The 21,731-nt window shown below is 44.2% G+C and overlaps 1 protein-coding gene across 3 annotated transcripts in view; it reads right to left on the bottom strand.

The window, feature by feature from the left end:
• RIBC2 (RIB43A domain with coiled-coils 2) overlaps positions 1-21,731 on the bottom strand; it is a 91,190-nt gene that overhangs the window by 61,060 nt on the left and 8,399 nt on the right. For all 3 annotated transcript variants that reach the window (XM_014523682.2, XM_006031655.3, XM_014523681.2), the window contains exons 3-6: positions 17,446-17,790; positions 16,671-16,789; positions 9,822-10,049; positions 525-691 (exon numbers count right to left, since the gene is read on the bottom strand). In XM_014523682.2, the coding sequence (XP_014379168.1) occupies positions 525-691; positions 9,822-10,049; positions 16,671-16,789; positions 17,446-17,790 (859 nt within the window). The remainder of the gene's footprint in view (positions 1-524; positions 692-9,821; positions 10,050-16,670; positions 16,790-17,445; positions 17,791-21,731) is intronic.

The raw sequence follows: 21,731 nt of genomic DNA, 5'->3' as shown, positions 1-21,731 counted from the left end.
CAATACAGAGGCACCTGCTACACATTACACTTAAAGCAGAATTAACCAATTAATCACAGCTTCAATTGTAACCTGTCCACGTGTTAAAGCAATTAATGGCATCAGAAACCAAGGAATAAACCACAAAGTTATTCCACAAAAAATCTGGAATAACTTTATGGCTGGTTCCTATGATGCCATTACTTGAACATGTGGCCAGGTATGCCCCATGGCTGGAAGCCTACATTAATTAGCTAATGGGGCTCCCAGCAGTGGAAGTACATGGTGAGCCCCATTAGCAGAGGAGGATCCCAGCCATGTGAGCCTGCTACTTGTCAGTGCAGAAGAAACCTGGAATCATGATCCCAGGCTGTACCTGAACCAGAAATAAGGCATGATGACAGCTGTGGGATCCCACAATAATGCCTCCTGCATACACGTGGCATGGCAAGAAGTGCAACAGTATGGATTGCGCATCAGATACCATCACACCTTTACCTGCATGACTGGAGGAGCCCAGAACAAAACCCGCTTTGTGCACTCACCTTGATTTTTGCTCCTGGGACAGCTGTGCATTGGCGTTATCCAGAGCTCTGCGATGTTCTCGATTCAGTCGCTGCTGTTGCCGCTCAAAAAGAAGTTGTGCTCTGGCAGCTTGTACACACTGCCTGTCCCACTCAGCATTTCTTTGGAGTTCTTCCTCCTGTAGTCTCTGTATGAATAAAAGTAATGTTTTAATTCTCTTTGGTCAAAGAAAACACACTGTTAAAATACAGACTAATGAGCAAATTCATTCATGTAATTAGTTTTTTTGTTTCTGGGAGGCTTAAATAATCTCTACCTCCACACAGATAGTACAAACTGCATTCTTCGCCCTACGTAATAGCTAGCACTTCATGCATGAAATTCAACCATGGGGGGAAAACATATGGTGGTGGCACCACTTTTCCTGTCCAGTGATACCCATTGGATGATATCTCTTAATAGTCACAGTTCTCTGTGATCAACCAAAGGATGCTTTATGGGGAGGTAAAAAACTTTACTGGTGGAAGTGGCCCACAAAGTTCATGCCCTTTTCTTAGCTAGTCCTATATACATTTGAAGCTTTGCTGGGCAGCTATCTCTTTCCAAAGTGGAGAAAACACTGTGTATTACTGTTAGCTGTATCAGGTAGAGCATAGACTGAATCAGGCTTACTACTTGTAATCTTGCTGTAATTTCTGACTCAAAATTTTCCGTCTTTTCCAAATATCCTACTTTTTACAAGTCTATTATCACTTGCAATCATACAGAGTTTATACACGTGCTCTAGGAGGCACGGGGGAGCACTTTAATTAGTGCAGCTCCAAGAGCCGTGCTAATTAAAAGCACCAAGAGCATCACGTGCATGCAGCATCCCAATGCTGAAAAATGGCAGTGGAGAGCTTTGAGCTAAAACTCAAATGAGCTTTAGTTTAAAGCACTCCACTGCCATTTTTCAGCATAGGGACACTGATACATGTGATGCTGGAGGCTGCTGGAGCACATTAATTTCTATGCTCTGGAAAAACTGAGCATTAAGAGGAACCACACTAAGCGAAACCCATTTTCCCATAGAAGTGAATGTAAACAGAGATTAATTGGTTACTGCCCATCCCACCACCACCTCTCTCCTCTCCTCCGCCCACCTGCCAGCACTCCAGCCCCACATGCCAGCCTGGGCCTGTGCTCCTGCTGCCCTGCCCTGCTCTGGGCCCCCACCAGTTCTGGCCCCAGGTCCTGCGCTCATGCCCACCCCTTCACTCGCCATTTCTCACTGCTGCTGCCTCTCCCCACCTCCCTTGCATACCCACCGGCCTCTCCAGCCCCACTTGCCAGCCTGGGCACTGGCGCTCCTGACATTCTGCTCTGGGCACTGGCCCCTACTAACCCTGGCCCCATTGTGGGCCCCATGTTCCTGTCACCCCACTCTGGGTACAGGCCCTCATGCCCTCCCCACCACTCGCTAGCACTGCTTCTTCTCCCCACCCATCCGCTGAAACTCCCTGGTATAAAATCTAATCATCAGAGGTTTGCCTTTAATTTTTCCTCCACCCACTGAAACAGCAGGGAAAATAAAATGGGGAGGGGGGAGGTGTGGAAATCAGGTAGCCACTCAGCCTCTCCCTAACTTTGTAACTTTCTACACTCCTTACTGTCAAGCCCTGCTCTCCCTGAGCACAAAAAAGTGAGAAGCAAATTTGAAAACACTCATCTTGAAACTAAACATAGCTGTAGTAATTTGCATATAGTACTTACAAGCTTAGTTCATCTAGAATTGATGCATTTTACCTTTTTTGAAACTGCTGCAAATTTAGCACAGGTACTCCTTAAACACACTTTGGCACCTACTTGAAGATCGTACAAACCATTCGTTATATTAGTCTAAAGCTAAAAAGTTCATGATTTACCATATAGCTCATTGGGCTGGGTTCCACCAGAGTGAACAGCATTTCAAGCTATAGTGACCCCACAGCTCAACATGTGTATCCCAGATACAGCCCCAACCAAAAAGATCCATATGCAAATTACACCTCCTCCCCCATGACTGGAACCGGGTGTTCTTGTCATGAGTCCTGGGATCCTCAAAAATGTATGTATATGAGGTTCAGGGCAACTTGGTCCAGCTCCACCTCATGGAGTGCAGGGCCACACTAAGCCTATGCAATAAGTTGAGAGGGGGTGACAGAGGGATTCTGGGTGAACAGTTTGGGGCCCCATTTGGTGATGTTTAACCAGTTTAATTTAAGGCTGGTAAAGAAAAAGGACTCGTTGAAAACAGGAAAGAAAGGTGCAGCTTAGCTGTGGGAATAAATAGGAAGCTGAAATGTATGCACAGTGGTTCACCATGACTTGAAAAAGCACTAGTGCTGAGGGGGACTGTGCTCAATGGGCATTACTATATGTCTTATTCAGATGGGTTGTACTACCCTATCAGCATGTCTTTGTAACAGGGCTGTATTGTTCATCCTTTGCAAGTGAAAATGACCACATCCAGCGAGAAAGGGAGAAGAGAGACAAATTGGGGAAAAAAAAAAAAAAAAAAAAAGAGAGAGGGAGAAAAGAGAAAGGAAGAAAAAAAAGGAGAAAGAAGAGAGAGGGAAGAGAGAGGAGGGGGTGGAAGCTAGGTTGTGTGGCTACGCAGGTGACTTATCAGCCCAATCTTTGCCCTGAACAATCTACTGCAGCAGAGGCAGGAGAGCGACAATGACTGGACATGAGAAATTCTTGTTTTCCTGGCCACGTGCTTCCTCACTGCCTCTGCCGTGTGCTGCTGCTTGAAAGCCAGTGCTTCTGCTCTGGACCAACGACCTCCAAGATGGATGGTCACAAGCAGTTTGCTACGATTCTGTGTCAATGCCGAAAATCTTTTGGGAGATCTTTAGAGTGTCCTTGTACCACTTCTTTGGTGTGCTGCAAAAGCATACTCCATTTGACAGTTCGCTGTAGAAGATTTTCTTCAGCAGGTGAGTGTCAGGCATTCTTGAAAGGTGGCTGGCCCATTTTAGCTGTGCCAGTTTCAGTAGGGTGTGGATATTGAGGAGAACTGATCTTCTGAGCACCTCAGTGTCCAGAATCTTGTCCTGACACTTGATCTTTAGTATCTTTCGTAGGTAGCACAGGTGGAAGTGGTTTAGTTTTTCGGCAGGACTCTGGTAGACGGTCCAGGTTTTGCAGGCATAAAGGGGGGTTGGAAGAATGATGATTTTGTAAACCTTCAGTTTTGTCAACATTCCGATGCCTCTGCGGTCCCAGACTGACTTACGGAGTCTGCTGAAGGCCACACTGGCTTTTCCTAGCCTCGCGTTGACTTCGTTGCCAACGTGGACAGCACAGGACAGTGTGCTGCCTAGACAGCCAAACTTGTTGACCATTGACAGTTGTTGGCTTTTAACTGAGACATGAGGTTCCTGGGGTGTTGTACCAAGCTCAGGTTGAAACTTCACTTCGGTAGTGAGTCCGAAGTTGTTGCAGGCTAATGAGAATCGGTCCATGGACCGTTGCATGTCAGCCTGTAAGCCTCCGCATAATGCAGTCATCAGTGAAAAGGAAGTTACAAAGTAGCTGTCTGGACATTGGAGCTTGCTTGGAGCCTGTGCAGGTTGAAGATGTGTCTGTCGAAACAGTACCTGATCCCCATACCAAGGTCATCATCTTGGAAGGCATCCAACAGCATGGCATAGAATACTATGATGAAGAGGGTAGGTGTGAGCACAGAGCCCTGCTTGACGCCATTTGTGACAGGAAAGGGGTCAGAGCATTTGCCATTCACAAGTACACGTGCCATCATGTTGTCGTGGAACTGTCAAACCATATTGAATTTTCCAGGGCATCCGTACTTCTTCATGATTTCCCAGAGGCCTTTGCAGTTCACCGTGTTTAAGGCTTTGGTTAGGTCAACAAATGTGAGGAGAAGGTCAATGTTCTGTTCCTGGCACTTTTCTTGAAGCTGCCAAGCCGCAAACACCATGTCAGCAGTTCTGTGTCCTTTTCTGAAGCTGCATTGACTCTCAGGCAGTAGGTCATTTAGATGGTCAGTCAGCCAACTGAGGAAGACTCTCACGAAAATCTTGCCAGCATTTGAGGAGGGAGATACCCCTGTGGTTGCTACAGAGTTGGTGATTTCTCTTCCTCTTGTACAGGTGGACGATGGAGGCATCCTTGAATTCTTGAGGGACTACCTCCTGCACCCACATACTGCAGAAGATCTCGGTTAGTTTCTGCACAAGGCCATGACCACCTAATCAGTAGACCCCTGCTGGAATCACTTGGGCTCCAGAAGCTTTGCCACTAGACATTTGTTGTATGGCCATTTAGACTTCCACAATTGACTTCCACCTTCAAGTGAGGTGTTGATTGCGATCTGAGGCAATTTGTGTATGGTGTCCATGTTGACGGAGGAGCTCTGATTGAGCATGGCACTGAAGTGTTCAGCCCATCTCTGGAGGATCTGGGCCGTGTCAGTTAGCAGCGTAGTCCCATCGGCAGACAGCAGAAGGGAGGATCCAAGGACCTGCGGACCGTAGACAGCCTTTAGGATGTTGCAGAACTCCTTTGAGTCATTGCAGTCAGCACAGTACTGGATCTTGTCTGCTTTGTTCTTCAACCGTGTGTCCTGCATCTCTTGCAGCTTGTGCTGAATGGTCTTTCGTATCAAGCTGTGTGTTGTGCTGTCGCAGACTTATCATAGAATCAGGCTCTGTGGAGACACTGTTTCTCTTCCAGCAGCTGTTGTATCTCCTTGTCATTGTCATCAAACCAGTCTTGGTGTCTGCAGACACTTAGTCCCAGGGTCTCAAGAGCTGCAGAGTGTATAGCTTCATGGAGCCGCTTCCAGTTGGCTTTGATGGAGCTGGAATGGAGCAGTGTAGTGTGAACTCGATCTTTCAGATGGCTTGCAAAAGACAGCTTGGTGCTGTCATTTAGCAGCCCTGCAGTGTTGAGCCCTGTAACAGGGCTAAGAATGGGAATGGTGTAACTGTAAAAGTGCAATTTGGATTGTTAAGTGAACGACAGCTGTCACAAGACAGGTTGTTAGTGGTACAATTTAAAAAATATAGATATTGCAATAGTAATAATAATAATAATAATAATAATAATAATATTTTTAAAAGTCGGCATTTTTGCCCAGTATGGACTATATGTTTTATAGTCATACTCAGTGTTGGTTGGATTTAAATCAGCTCTACAGTTGGTTTCCATTACTGAACATGTGCTGTTTTTGCTAGTAGTTTAATGATAAACTATGTATTTAATGAGGTTTCCTTGTATGTGAATGCAAGACGAGGGGCTTTATTCCTCATGCTGACTGGGGGGGGGGGCTCATATTGCATTTAAGTAAATAGGGTACATGACTGCATGTTATTTTTTCCCCACCAGAACTGCTATCTTGTGCAGCACGCTAGGAATAAATCTGAGCTACAAAATGAAGATGGTTGTCTGTAGGCTCCCTGTTTTGTATTTTGCAAAAGCACTGAATGAGGGAGAGGACATTTCAGGAAGAGAAAAGAAAAGATATTGTTCTTCATCAGGATTGCCGTGGAGACCCAGATACAGTAAAATCTCTGCTATCTAGTACTTAACCAACCTGAATACTCCATTAACTGGAGTTTTGCACGTGGCCACGACCCACCACCCTGAGCTGCTGCTGCTCTGCTTGCAGCCGCCGCCAACCTCTCCACCCCTGCTAACACAAAGCTGAGATCTGAAAACTCTGCCAGGTTATTTCAGATAACTGGAGATTTTACTTAACTGGCAATCCCCTTACTCAAGGAATGCTGGAAAATAGAAATTTTACTGTACTACCTTTGCCCCTGCAAGAGTTTCTGTGCGACTTGTAGACAAGTCACTTGTAAACATTTCATAAGTGATCACTGATTATGCATTACTCATTTCCTGCATACCTTATTTGAGACCTGGACATCATTTAGGAAGTGCTGAGCACTCTCAGCTGCAACTGAAGTTAACAGCAGCTATGCACCGAATATTATGTGATCATTTAATTAAAGATTAATTAAATAGTATAACATACAGCCAAGGGACTTAATTAAAGTTGTAAAGGCAACTAATTTTGGCATTTCTGAATGCTTTACTTTGCAGCCTTCAATTTTTGTGCAGTCTCAGGTTTTTGAAAAAGCAAACTGAAAAACATAGAAATGTCCTCATGCAACAAAACACAAATCATCAGCACAGATGGATTTTAATTTAATTCCACCTGACAGACCTTTGCAACCTGAGTAACAGGAAATATTAGCAACAGTATGTTGTCATCTTCTACAGGAACTGGTGGTAGAGAGGGAAGAGATACTTCTCAATAAATTTCACAGGTATATGCTCACAGCAGAGGACATGGGAAGCTCAAGAATCCATTTGAGACTCTGGGGAGTAGCATTGTCACAATACACTTTTCCCTTCCCAAGTGTGACCCCTTCTGTCCCATCCCTCCAAATTGTCCCTATTCCAGTTCTGTCTCTTCCTCAGCCCCAGCTCTTTGTTCCATTCTTGTCACTTTAGGTCAGGGTTGTGAAACATATGGCTTGAAGGCCTGTGGAGTCCCGCAATTCATCCCTGGGTACTGTCCTATTGACCCACATGCTGCACTAGACCAGCCTTGCACATAATGCCCAGGATATGTGCAGCATGCAGGACTTGGTAGGCTTGGGTCCTGGGCTGTGAAACTTGTGGGGCTAGCCGAGGCCAGGTCCTGGGCTGTGCTTCGCATGGTGCTTGCTGAGGTCAGGTTCTGTACACCAGCCCTGCACCTTTCATTTGGCCTGCTTGCTTTAGGCTTTTCATCTCCATCTTGTGGCTGGACCAGATTTATTTCACTGTTCCCAGTTGACTGTCTAATCTCTTTTCTACTACATCATTCCTCCCTCTTTCTTCCATTAGCTCCCAGCCATCCATGTTCCTTCTAATCCAATCTCTGCATTAGCTCTTTATTGGCCATTGTACTGACAAAAATCAACACACCACCATATCAAATTTTAGCTGATTTTTTAAATGAAATCTTCCTATCTTCCCAAGCAGGAAACAACTTTGACCACCTGAAACCTGAGATCTGCTCCTGCCTTTGCCCAAGGTAATTTGTATCATCATAGCCTTACAAGAGAGCTGAGACTCTTTACCAGCTAAGAACTGCTGCCCAGAGGGTTTTTCCCTTTATTGACTCCTCTGTGAAATTCTATAAAATATGAACTTTCATTTCTACCCAGGAGAACTTTTACAATCTTTTCTCTGATGCCTGATGAAGGGTGTTTGTTCCCAAAAGCTTGCAACTAAAGAATTTTTTTTGCAAAAATCTTGTTGGTCTCATAAAAGATATCACTTCTGTCCACAAGTCCTGATTGCTTCAGCACAACACCAGGAACTCAATTACAATGATCTCCCTCTCCCCCCACAGCCTGCAAAAGTCCTTCTCAGAGTTACTGTTTATGGGTTGTTGTTTTTTTTTTTTTTTTTTTTTTACACAGACTCCTGCATTGTAGGAATAACCAGATATGGACTATGCATTTTTTGGGATTGTGATTCATATTATTTATTAAAAGTCACCAGTCTTCCTCATTATTTATTACACCAATCTGTACACCATCCACAAATTATAGCAGTAAAGATTTTATACCACTCTAGTCCGTTTTCTTGCCCAGAAATTCTTGGTATCCCTTCCTCCATGCTACTCATCTGACCTCAGTGGTTCCACCCATAAATTGTCTATGCCCCCACTATCATCTCCCTCACCAAATCCCAGTTTCAGCTTTCCCACCCAACTCTCAGCCCCAAAATGTTTTAATCTTGGTCTCTATGTGGCTCTTGTTTTCAGCACTTCATTCTCAGTTCCTAGTTTACAGATTTCCTTTCCAACCCCCACACCATAGGGTTTCTTTTTCCTAACTACTCCTTTTGTAGCCTCACTATTGATCTCTTGACCCCTCTACATTTGAATCCAGTAACTTCTGTCTTCACGTTGCCTATACAACAGCATAGGATTTAATCAGAGTACAGGTAAACAAGTTATTACTTGAGATGCCTGACTCTAGGCAAGCCTGGAGGAGCTGGGAGCTTTCTTTACAAAAGGGAAGTTCTATTTTAACTGTGTAATTATGGGCTAGAACAGTGGAGGCCAACCTTTTGTGCCAGCCCTGCATCCTCCCCAAGTGCTATTCTGATCCCTTCTTCTGCCTGGTACATTGCTTTGCTTTCGCCTCCCAGCCTTGTGCTGCCTTCCCTATCTTCTGTTATGCTCCCTTCTCCCTCCCTGATTTGCTGAGTGCCACACACATAGGCTGCCTGTGCCACTTGTAGCAACCATGCCAGAGGCTGGTCACCCCTGAGCTAGCATATGCTCAGTTTGCCCCTGTGGATGGGACATGTGCAGTCTAGTCATATATAGGAACTAAAAGACGCCAGAATCATTGAATAGTCATAGAATCATAGAATTAGGGGAGGAAGGGACTTCAGGAGGTCTAGTCCAATCCCTGCTTAAGGCAAGCTATCCTAGAAAACTGTTTGTCTAATCTGGTCTTAAAAACTTAATTAACAGCTTTGGCATACAACTACCAGACATAATACCTGAAATGTCCAAAAGACCCTTTAACTTGCCATAGGTGCAGTGTAGGGGAGAGACAGGGGTGTTGGGGAGGGCACTTTCAATGTCTTGCCACTGCAAGGACAGGACACAGTTGGTAAAAATATACTCAAGAGATTTAAGGAAGAGGACCGCATCTCTTCATTACAGAGGATGACAAAAATCCTCATAGTCCATCTCAGTCTCACCATGGGGTAAAACCCTTCTTGATCCCAAATGTGATGATCATTCTGACCCTGAGCAGATTAAGCATATCAGAATGAAATCTTCAGAGATGCTTGCTGTTAAAACTCCAACAAGTCTCTAATGAGCAAGCAGGGACTAAGATTTTTCAAAGGTTTATACCTTGGCCAAATCTGAGTGGATATTTATGGGAACAGCAAAAAGCAAATTCCTGCCAAATTCCATGCTCTTGCTCCAAAAAACTGGGAACAAAAACTCTCTCAAAAGTAAAGTTGAATAGATTTTTTTTTTTTTTTTTTTTTAACATTGCCAAATAACCAATTTTTCTCCTAATCCTGTTTTTGGAAAGAACTAGACCATTTAGGCTAAAAAATTCCAATAATGTTCAACCGGATTCAGGCGCACTACATGAAAAGCTTCAGCCCCAAACTTACAAAACGTTGGTGACATCATAAAGAGCATTTTATACTGTAATGGCCTGGGCAACCCCAACAGTGTGCGCTACTGCCTCTGCTATTCCTTTTAACAATTCAGATACACAAGCAGGTTTGGATACCAGTTTCTCCAGAACTTGCTGCTGTTGAGTGTAACGTATTGCCATCAACTGATCCTGGTTCATTCCTTTCCATCGATCTGTAAACACACGATGTGGCCCAAAGGAACTGGTTGCTTGTTCTGGATTTTCAGAAAGCAAGTCTCCTTGAAGGAGGTTGGAAATTTCAGCCATATTATCACCTTCTTCCTGACGCTTTTCTATCTTTTTTCTTTCTGCTAAATCTGCAGCCTAATAGGAGGAAAAAGGTGAAAGTTGAGACCATTTCCTTTAAAGCAAACACTAATTCAGTACAGGAATCAAGGAACTTAATACATCAGATATGTGTTAAATAATCTTATTTCCAACCTACATGTGACCAAGTGCATTGTGTTCTTGACTTAAACTTACACAAAATATAAAAGTATCCCTTGAATGCTGTGATGGCATAAATCAAAGACATTTCGGGAAATACCTGCATGCTTGAAAACATATGCCAGAATTATCAAAATTATTTCCACTTGTATTTAAATACATCAGCTCTAATTTTATTTTGACAAAACATCCATCAAGCATAACAATTTACTCAGCTATCACATGCCAGAAACCAGACTAAAATCTTTACAATCTTGAATTAATACAATAAACTATTTATATGAATATTTGATTAGGGATGTAGTTAACCAATTAATTGTTTAACTGATAAGTCCAATGATAACTGGTTATAGTTTACTAGCTATCGTTTACTGCAGGGTACAGCACAGTCTGGCAGGGAAGGGGGTGAAAAGGGAAGCTGCCTGGTGCCCCGCCAAGAAGTGGAAGGCAGAAGGGGAGGAGGGAGGGATGGAGAAGCGACAAAGTGTAAGGGGAGTGAAAAGGGTAAGGGGAACTAGTACCCATAGCTAGTCTGCTTCATCCTTCCCAGTGTACCAGTGGCTGCAGTGAGCTGGAAAAGCCCCTTGCCTGCTGTGCTGCTCATGGTGTTGGCTGGCAGGGCTTTCTACCACCTCCTTACCTCTCAAAGACCCTAGGGAGTGGCTCCCAGCAGCAGCTGTGTCCGAGCAGGTCTGTGTGTGGCTCCTGGCTCCCCATACCGCACTGGGTAGGTGGTTGCAGCCACTCCCCCACCACAGGGCACTGGCCTAGGGCTCTACACTTCCTGGCCAGGGCTAGGTATGCATTATTGGTTAAAAATTTAATTGATAAAATTAACTAGGAGGTAAAATGGATCATTTTTTAAAACAATATTTACATTATTACATTGGATAAACAAACACTTCACTTAACTACACAACAAAATACCAGCCTCACTTTTTTTGGCTGTTGGCTATTGCTTACAACAGGGCTGTCCAACTGGCTTTACAGACTGCATGAAGCCCACAGAGCGTTAAATTGCAGTTCTCAGGCTCCTGCCTGGATGTCACTTTCACTCTGTCCATCACTCTGGCTGCACTCTCCCTTCCTCCTCCACCAGCCATGTTCTGCCTCCACCCCAATCTTTAATTTTAAATGATTTACTCTTAGGTGGGAAAGAAAATAGGATAAGACTTCTGCTGTGACACAGATAAGTAAACTTGAGTTAACTGGAGTGACAGGCCTATGAATTATCCACTCCCATTCCTGACCATTTTCTCTGGTCTGTATTGGGGTCTATAACCCCAAGTCAGACTGTCCAAGATGATGCAAACAGTGGGCTCTTTGCCTGATATGATGTAAAGTGCCCAGGCTAGTTCCATGTAGCAAAGCAGCAAGGACAGCATGTTGTCAGGCCTGGTTTTCCACCCCCAACTAAAATCAAGTCAAACGAGTAGAGAATGGCCTTCTCCCAGCCTTAACTTTAGCCAGCTGGTTAGAATGTTCTCCTGAAAGATGTATATTTGAATACCTCCAGAAGAGGGAACTGTACCCAGATTTCCCATTTCCTGGGTAAGTGCTCTAACTAGGGTAATTAGGTGGAAGGTTCCTACTACCACATTCTCCTCCTGCTATGTTTTGCATGGAAGTGAATATGGCTAGTTTCTGCCGAAATCAGCAATCTGTGCGTTAGGCATGTTCTGAGCATGCCTTCTGGATTGGGCATCTCAGAGGTCACAGTTTTGGAGACATGCAATCTACGAATTCATAAGAAGTAGCATCTAAATGTGCAGGACAGCAAAGATGTTGGCAGTTCTGGGTACACACAGCAAATGAATGTTGGTTCGCTATATAATTTTAATGGCGCACACTTATGTCTCTGCAACTTTTCTAATAAATAAGAAGTTGCAGGGGAGAGAGCAGAAGAAGCTGGGAGCCTTTGTGAATTACTCACTTGGATTTAAATACATAAATTCAACCTAAGTTCTGTTTTAGACACCTGGGTACTCTTAGCATCTGGCCCCAAGTATTTTTAATTCAGGAGCTTCCATAAAAATACACCATGATTTACAGAATGGACACTTTGGATGGACAGTTCTTGTTAGAAAGAATTATACAAGTTTAAAGCAGCCATTTTTTTTTAAAAGCTGATCTTGCTGAGATCTGGTATTTGCTCCAAGAAGAACAATTAAATCTCCTAAGCATGTCTCACATTTTTAACATTCAAACATCCTTAGCAACAGGGAAAGTCCTAAAGTTTTCTGAACCTCCAAGGGAACCTCACTGAAGGAAAACCCCAACTATGTGCAACTCCATGTATTTATCACCATTAACAGTGATTTATGGGCTTATAAAAGAAATATCTTGTTCTCAGGCTAAAATCTGTTGCACTGTCCATCAAAAGTCAAGTGCCCAATAAAAATGATATATCAGTATAGCCTGACAAACAAAACAATTGGCTGAAGGATACATTATTTCCTGTATATTTTAGCCTGCTTTGTGACACTTTGTTTATGTTGCTTCATCCTGTTGCAGCTGTATAAGTTACTACATACAATATAATAAGAGATGTGGGGAGTAACAGCTTTGAGGCCAGAACTTCTCATGCTGAAGGCACTGCCTCATTTTAAAAAGCATTTTGAATATGCTGAGAAAGCCAAGTGCTCTCAAACACAGGGCTGAAGGAATGCTTCAAAGGGCCTGGAGCAATTTGGCTACATTTCTCAAGAAATACTGGAAGAAATACTTATTTACATGTAAAACAACTGCAATTTTGAGATACGTTGTGCACATATCTATTTCATATTAGGACCATGAATGCACACAATTGGCTACCTGTACACATGCTTGTTCATGTTTTAATTAGAATGCACTGGAGCAGTCTCCACATTCTAATTAAAATCCTCTAGCATCACCTCATTGTCATGTTTATTGAGGCCTGTACATTTTTAAATGGCTGTGACGGCACTTTAGCTAAACCTTATTGAGTGAAGCACTCTGCGGCCATTTTCAAATGTATGGGGGTTTAACAGACGTTAAGATGAGGCATTTTAATTAGAAAGGCTCTCTGGGAACCACTCTAATTAAAACACACACACCCTTCCCTCCCTGAGCATGTGTATAGGCAGCCAATGATTTTAAATTGGAAGCTTTGGTCAGCGGTTCCCATCAGGGTGGTACGTGTGCACTGAATATGCCAGGGCCCAGAATTAGGGGTGTACCAATAGAGATTTTTGCGGCCAATACCGATAGCTGATTTTTAAGGAGGCATGTTGGCCAATACCAATCTGATTTCCGGGAATGGCAGCTTGTCCAGGAGATGCAGGGAGGTGAGGAAGCAGCTTCCGCTGCCACGCGCCACTTGCCTGGGAGCCTTTAGCACGGGCCCCTGTCCTGGGAGCCTTTAGCCCAGCAGCTCCCACCACTTGTCCAGGAGGGCATGGGGGGAAACATGTGCCCCCGGATCTGTACAGGGTGGGCTGGGGCCAGGGCTGCACTACACAACAAAATACCAGCCTCACTTTTTTTGGCTGTTGGCTATTGCTTACAACAGGGCTGTCCAACTGGCTTTACAGACTGCATGAAGCCCACAGAGCGTTAAATTGCAGTTCTCAGGCTCCTGCCTGGATGTCACTTTCACTCTGTCCATCACTCTGGCTGCACTCTCCCTTCCTCCTCCACCAGCCATGTTCTGCCTCCACCCCAATCTTTAATTTTAAATGATTTACTCTTAGGTGGGAAAGAAAATAGGATAAGACTTCTGCTGTGACACAGATAAGTAAACTTGAGTTAACTGGAGTGACAGGCCTATGAATTATCCACTCCCATTCCTGACCATTTTCTCTGGTCTGTATTGGGGTCTATAACCCCAAGTCAGACTGTCCAAGATGATGCAAACAGTGGGCTCTTTGCCTGATATGATGTAAAGTGCCCAGGCTAGTTCCATGTAGCAAAGCAGCAAGGACAGCATGTTGTCAGGCCTGGTTTTCCACCCCCAACTAAAATCAAGTCAAACGAGTAGAGAATGGCCTTCTCCCAGCCTTAACTTTAGCCAGCTGGTTAGAATGTTCTCCTGAAAGATGTATATTTGAATACCTCCAGAAGAGGGAACTGTACCCAGATTTCCCATTTCCTGGGTAAGTGCTCTAACTAGGGTAATTAGGTGGAAGGTTCCTACTACCACATTCTCCTCCTGCTATGTTTTGCATGGAAGTGAATATGGCTAGTTTCTGCCGAAATCAGCAATCTGTGCGTTAGGCATGTTCTGAGCATGCCTTCTGGATTGGGCATCTCAGAGGTCACAGTTTTGGAGACATGCAATCTACGAATTCATAAGAAGTAGCATCTAAATGTGCAGGACAGCAAAGATGTTGGCAGTTCTGGGTACACACAGCAAATGAATGTTGGTTCGCTATATAATTTTAATGGCGCACACTTATGTCTCTGCAACTTTTCTAATAAATAAGAAGTTGCAGGGGAGAGAGCAGAAGAAGCTGGGAGCCTTTGTGAATTACTCACTTGGATTTAAATACATAAATTCAACCTAAGTTCTGTTTTAGACACCTGGGTACTCTTAGCATCTGGCCCCAAGTATTTTTAATTCAGGAGCTTCCATAAAAATACACCATGATTTACAGAATGGACACTTTGGATGGACAGTTCTTGTTAGAAAGAATTATACAAGTTTAAAGCAGCCATTTTTTTTTAAAAGCTGATCTTGCTGAGATCTGGTATTTGCTCCAAGAAGAACAATTAAATCTCCTAAGCATGTCTCACATTTTTAACATTCAAACATCCTTAGCAACAGGGAAAGTCCTAAAGTTTTCTGAACCTCCAAGGGAACCTCACTGAAGGAAAACCCCAACTATGTGCAACTCCATGTATTTATCACCATTAACAGTGATTTATGGGCTTATAAAAGAAATATCTTGTTCTCAGGCTAAAATCTGTTGCACTGTCCATCAAAAGTCAAGTGCCCAATAAAAATGATATATCAGTATAGCCTGACAAACAAAACAATTGGCTGAAGGATACATTATTTCCTGTATATTTTAGCCTGCTTTGTGACACTTTGTTTATGTTGCTTCATCCTGTTGCAGCTGTATAAGTTACTACATACAATATAATAAGAGATGTGGGGAGTAACAGCTTTGAGGCCAGAACTTCTCATGCTGAAGGCACTGCCTCATTTTAAAAAGCATTTTGAATATGCTGAGAAAGCCAAGTGCTCTCAAACACAGGGCTGAAGGAATGCTTCAAAGGGCCTGGAGCAATTTGGCTACATTTCTCAAGAAATACTGGAAGAAATACTTATTTACATGTAAAACAACTGCAATTTTGAGATACGTTGTGCACATATCTATTTCATATTAGGACCATGAATGCACACAATTGGCTACCTGTACACATGCTTGTTCATGTTTTAATTAGAATGCACTGGAGCAGTCTCCACATTCTAATTAAAATCCTCTAGCATCACCTCATTGTCATGTTTATTGAGGCCTGTACATTTTTAAATGGCTGTGACGGCACTTTAGCTAAACCTTATTGAGTGAAGCACTCTGCGGCCATTTTCAAATGTATGGGGGTTTAACAGACGTTAAGATGAGGCATTTTAATTAGAAAGGCTCTCTGGGAACCACTCTAATTAAAACACACACACCCTTCCCTCCCTGAGCATGTGTATAGGCAGCCAATGATTTTAAATTGGAAGCTTTGGTCAGCGGTTCCCATCAGGGTGGTACGTGTGCACTGAATATGCCAGGGCCCAGAATTAGGGGTGTACCAATAGAGATTTTTGCGGCCAATACCGATAGCTGATTTTTAAGGAGGCATGTTGGCCAATACCAATCTGATTTCCGATACCAGCCTGGCAGTGTGAAGAGCTACCTCCAGCTTGTAAGTTGGGGGTGGGTGGGAGGGAAAAAGGGGAAGGGGCGTGGGCAGGCGGATCAAGGCTGCTGCAGGGAGGGAGTCTTGTGGCTGGGGCTGCCCAGCCGTGGCAGGGCGGGCGCAGGATGGAATGGCAGCTTGTCCAGGAGATGCAGGGAGGTGAGGAAGCAGCTTCCGCTGCCACGCGCCACTTGCCTGGGAGCCTTTAGTCCAGCAGCTCCCACCACTTGTCCAGGAGGGCATGGGGGGAAACATGTGCCCCCGGATCTGTACAGGGTGGGCTGGGGCCAGGGCTGCACCAAGCTTTTCCTGGTGGGGCAGGGCTGTGCTGGGAAGGGGCTACAGCGAATTTGTGGCTGCAGCACCCACCTGTAGACTGCCTTTAGAAACCGAATATGTAACAGAGCTTGGAGTGTTCTGACTGCCCTGTGCCGAGCAAGCTAAAAATCCAGGAGACTATCTTTAAAGAAAAATAAGTAAACAAATAAATCTATATATTTTGATTGTTCAAACAAATTTGGAATTCGACTGCTGACAAGCCCTTGTGCCATAATGATTCATCATAATGCTCCTCAAAATTATTGTTGATCTTATTTTCCCTCCACTTTATAAACAAAATCAGTTCACCTGGATTCGGTTACAATCCTTTATAGCTGCACAAACAGCTCGTCTGGTTTCTTCATTTATTCTCTGAAGTTCGATGGCCTTTTGATCAAGTTCAACCCTGTTCTTGTCATAGAGATCCTCTGAATTTAAGTATAAGATATGCATGAACATAATATGCCATATGTAAATACCAATTTAAACAGTTTATTAATGTGGAGTGAATATCTCAGACTGAAAGTTAATTAAAGCATCAGTTTCCAACTCCTTATCTGATTTGTCATCTTCACATTTTTAATGAGTTATAAGAAAATAAAAACATTTTTAATATTAATATTAAAACTGCAAATAAAATGTTTGTTTCAGGTCAGAAGTTAATGAATAAATCACACTACAGTTTTTCTATTCAAACTCTGGTAAAGTTAGCTTGACTTCATTGAATCAACTGACAGTTAGCTTGCCTTCACTGAATCAATTTTCAAACATTAATAGTATACCAACATTTTCCAAACTAGTTAATCCATCATTTGAAGACAAGTTCAGAAATTGGGATCATCCTAAATTCAAGTAGTTTTTTTATTTGACACATTAAATCAAAATTACTTTCTGTCAATCTCTAAATGTTACTGCCTATGACAAGTTAAAACCCCCCCAAACTGTTTGTGAAATACATTGAGGTATTTCTGTATCACAGACTGATATAAAGGACTCTTCTATAATTTTGTCAGTTACCACCTTTAGAACTTGGTGAGAGAGGGGAACCAAAACAAAACAAAATCTCATTTTTCACATTTGTTACCTGCAAGCTTTTTATCTGCTAATGCATTTTCCCAATCTCTCTGTTGCTGCAGAAACCATTCTCTTGACTGCTCCTTTTGAAAATCTGACCGCTGAGCTTGGTTTAAATCTTCTCCTACAAACATCTGCAAGCCAGACACAGTACATCGAGGGTCACTGTCAGAAAGGCGAGCAGGAGTATCCTTCTTTAGGCCTTGTGGATCAGACAAGTCAAATTCACGCCGAGTTTCTGGCTTCTGAAAATTGTGTTGAAACTCAGCAAGAGCTTTATTTAGGTTTCTGATGTCCTTCCTCTGCCGTTCGTCTAATATACAGGTGATCTTGTCATTTTGCTTCATCTCACCAGCTAAATATATACATTTTAAAAGTGAAGATTTCAGTCTCAAAATATAAAGTCATGTAAGAAGAGTCTGACTTTGCAAAAGACAATAATAAACTTTTATATATGATTACAGTCCAGTAATGTAAAGACAATGCTGATGTTTTCTAAAGCTGATAGTAGCATGATGACACTTTTAAAGGGTTTTTAAATAGGTCACCTTTTCATTAGAAGCATGATCGAAAATATAATAAAAGCAATGGATAAAACTGGTACTAAAGCTAGATGGCTTTATGTACATACAACAGTGCTGATGCAGCATAAACAAAGTACTCTATAGCATTTCCCTAGCACGGGGGTAGGCAAAATGCAGCATGCAGGCTAGATTTTGTGGGGCCTGTGGCAGGTCCCACAGTCCCGCCTGGGCCAGGCACTGACCAGCAGTGGTGTGTCCTGCTACCCCTGGGCATGCAGTAGGGGTGGGGCAGCTCCACGGTGGGACTGCCTTTCTAGGCAGCCCAGGTGGTGGCAGCTTTTTCTGGCTGCTGCTACCGCTGGCCTGAGCCCCAGCGGGGACCCATGCTACACAGCCCCGACCCTGTGTGCCCCACACCTGCTCCAGGCTTTCCGGCCCAGGCTGAGCAGTGGTGGCACAGAACAGAAGCTGTTGCTCTGCGTGGGGGAGAAGCAGCCCCTTCCCCCACAGCTGCTAACCATTCCTGTTTTAGCTGTCTGGAGCCTGCACCGTGCCAGGCTGCCCTGCATCTCCACCACCATCACTGCCTCCAGGGGATGGCAGGACACACCACAGGCAGGCAGTACGGAACCAGGACAGGGGTTGGGGCTGTGCCCAGGTTCTGGCTGATCCACTCTGGTAGGGGTGAGTCCGGAGTGGGGTGGGGCGTGTTACTGGTGGTGGCAGGGAGGTGCCGCAGGACATGTGCTTGCTTTGGGCTGTTGCAGGGTGGGTGCTGACTGGCATACGGGGGCTCCCATGCACACCCCACCATACCTGCCCTACACACCCTGCCCTCCCCCACACACAATCACACACCCACCCACACCTGCCACAAACACCACCCTCCCCACATGCACCACGTCCATACACACCTCCACACTTCTGGGAGGGAGCCCTGCTCACTTCTACACACACACACACCCCCCACCACACACAACCTTTCCCTCCACATACCCCACAGTCCCCCAAACATGCCCCCCCAAACCTCCCATACCCTCACACCCTATACATACACAGCTTCCCATAAACCCCATACCCGCCCCTCCACACTCCCCCCACAATATACAAGAATAAGACTTCATTTTGAGCTATTATGCAGCAACTTCTATATACATTATACAAACACACACAAACCAGGATAACATTATTCTACTTCATAAAAGCTTAAGTCTGTTGGTCTGTCTGTCCATAACACTTTATTCGTGCTCCGATTGGCTGTCTTGGCAGCCAATCAGAGTGCCCTACACAGACAGGGACAGAGCGCAGCACCACCATGCCAGTGGGGACTGAGGGGCTGGAGGGGAGGAGGAGAATGGCTCTAGACCAAAGTGGCAGTGGGGGAAAGGCAGGGAGTGCCCCGGCCCCAGCCCAGCGCGGCGGGGGACGCAGGTCTCTGTCCTTGCCTGCCTCCCCCCTGTCATTCTTGATGGGCAATTTGCTACTATTTTTAAATAAAATTAAAAGAGTTATTGTCAATATTTGATTTTAATATACATTTTTATTTTTCAATTCCAAGATGGCAAACCCTCTTCTCAAAAGGAATACTTCTGGGTGGGGGCAAGGGGAGGGATGTCTGATGGCAAAGGTCAGGGGTTAGAGGACAGGTCTGATGGCGGGGCTACTCTTGTGGCCCTTGACAGCTCACCAAAACTCATTAAGCAGCCCTCCACCCAAAATAATTGCCTGCCCCTGCCCTAGCATTTACTCCCAACTTGCAGTTGGGACAGAAACATATTTGCTAATTAGGACCAAAAGAAATCACAAAAACAAATCAATTATTTAAATAGTGGAGGTTTAGATGGTTATGCTAGACTTCCAATTTTCAGCAAAACCACTCAGGGGGGAAAAAAAAAAAGTCTGAAGAACATCATCACTTTTAGAAGAGATTATTGTCACTCCTCCACAGTATGAGATAGTACAGAGTCTGACCATTTAAATATAATCCACAAGTGAATACCACAGATGTGCATTCTGGCAGGAGCAATTTCTGGCTGTTTTATAGGGGTCAAGTTCTGGCAGGTATTCTGTCTGGGTGCCTACCAGGAAAATCATGACCAGAAACATGAAGGTAGAGCAGAAGCTGGATACTGCTTTCTGGGTCTTCTTGAAACTCAGAAAGGTTAGCTTGTGGTCCCTTTGCAAATGAGATCATGTGGTGGCATTCAAGCTGTGGCATGGCGAGTCTTACAAGCCAAGGGATGTGGTCATTATGTTTGTATGTGTATGTTCCCTGCCTGATGCAAGTAATTCAAGTTTCTAGCAAAAATAATCTGTACAGAGGGCAAAAATCAATTCACAGATTTAAACCCCACAATTCTGAGAACAACCCTGTTGTTAAAACATGGTTCTTTGTCTGTTTGTTTAAAAAAAAAAAAAAAGCATACATCTTCAAGCCCACAGATATTGTATCACTGCTTGATAAAAGAAATCATTGCGATCATTCTGTTTCCCACTTTTAGGTCTTGCCTCAAGAAAATTCAAACTAGCATAACTGTGTTGATATAGTTACATTGCTGCAAGCTCCTGATACAGACCCACAAGAAATCAGTGCTTACAATCAGCGTGCACACCATGGGTGCCATGATATCCTTTGAAGGATACCACAGGAGGTATGAGACGATAAGAGAAGCAGATAAGGGTAGGCTCAGGCTCCCAATGTGAAGAGATAGCAGGGGCTCCCCCTGCCTCGCCCCTCTGCAAGGAGGTAAGCACTGTAATAAACTAATTTTTTAAATGGTGTGCTGCTCAATTCACAAAACTTATGCAGAAGTACCTTGAGTCTGATGAGTGGTGCCTTGACTCTAAGAAGGCTGTTGAAAGCCAGTGGTTCTTACTCTAGCTTAGTCTGGTAACATACTAGACTTGTGTAAATGTAGCCTTTTGCTGGGGTAATGCATCTAAAGTAGCAGGTCACTCTGACACAACTATACCAACATAGTTATATGAGTGCAGACTTCCTTAGTAGAATCAGGGCCTTGAGCTTGTGGCCAAAGAGCAGATTGTTTATACAGAAGTAGGAAGAAAAAGCCCAGAAAAGCAACTTTCTGTTTGCTTTCTAATTTGAATTATTGAAGAGTAGGGCTGGAAGGGACCTCAAGAGATCATCAACTTACTCCAGGGGTCAGCAATCTTTTGCTACAGGCCACTGCTTGTGACTTTGCCTGCAATTCTCTGCCCTGAAGTGCCCAAGCTGCTTATTGCCATCTGCAATGGCAATGGGGAGGGGCAAATTCTGTGGCACAGACAAGAGAGAGCAGGAGCAAGGGCTGTTGAGGGTGGGACTCTGTGAGGGGTGGCATGGTGCAGCTGCTGATCATAGATTTCACAGACATTAGGGCTGGAAGGGACCTTGGAGAATCATCGAGTCCAGCCCCCTGCCCGAAGGGCAGGAAGTCGGCTGGGTTCATAGGATCCCAGCAAGATAAGCATCCAATTTACTCTTGAAGGTGTTCAATGTAGGTGCTTGAACCACCTCCGACGGCAGGCTGTTCCAGACCTTGGGGGCTCAGACTATAAAGAAAGTATGCCTTATGTCCAGCCTGAAATGGTCTTGCAGTAGTTTGTAACCGTTCGACCTCATCATCCCTTGGGGCGATCTGGTGAACAAACGTTCCCCTAGATACTGGTGGCCACCCCTGATAAACTTATAGGTGGCCATCAGATCACCCCTGAGCCTGCGCTTTTCCAGGCTAAAGAGCCCCATAGCTCTCAGCCTGTCGTCATAAGGTCT

Source organism: Alligator sinensis, unplaced genomic scaffold (genome assembly GCF_000455745.1).
Source record: "Alligator sinensis unplaced genomic scaffold, ASM45574v1 scaffold806_1, whole genome shotgun sequence".
Classification (NCBI taxonomy): Eukaryota; Metazoa; Chordata; order Crocodylia; family Alligatoridae; genus Alligator; species Alligator sinensis.
This window is presented reverse-complemented; position numbering and strand designations above follow the sequence as displayed.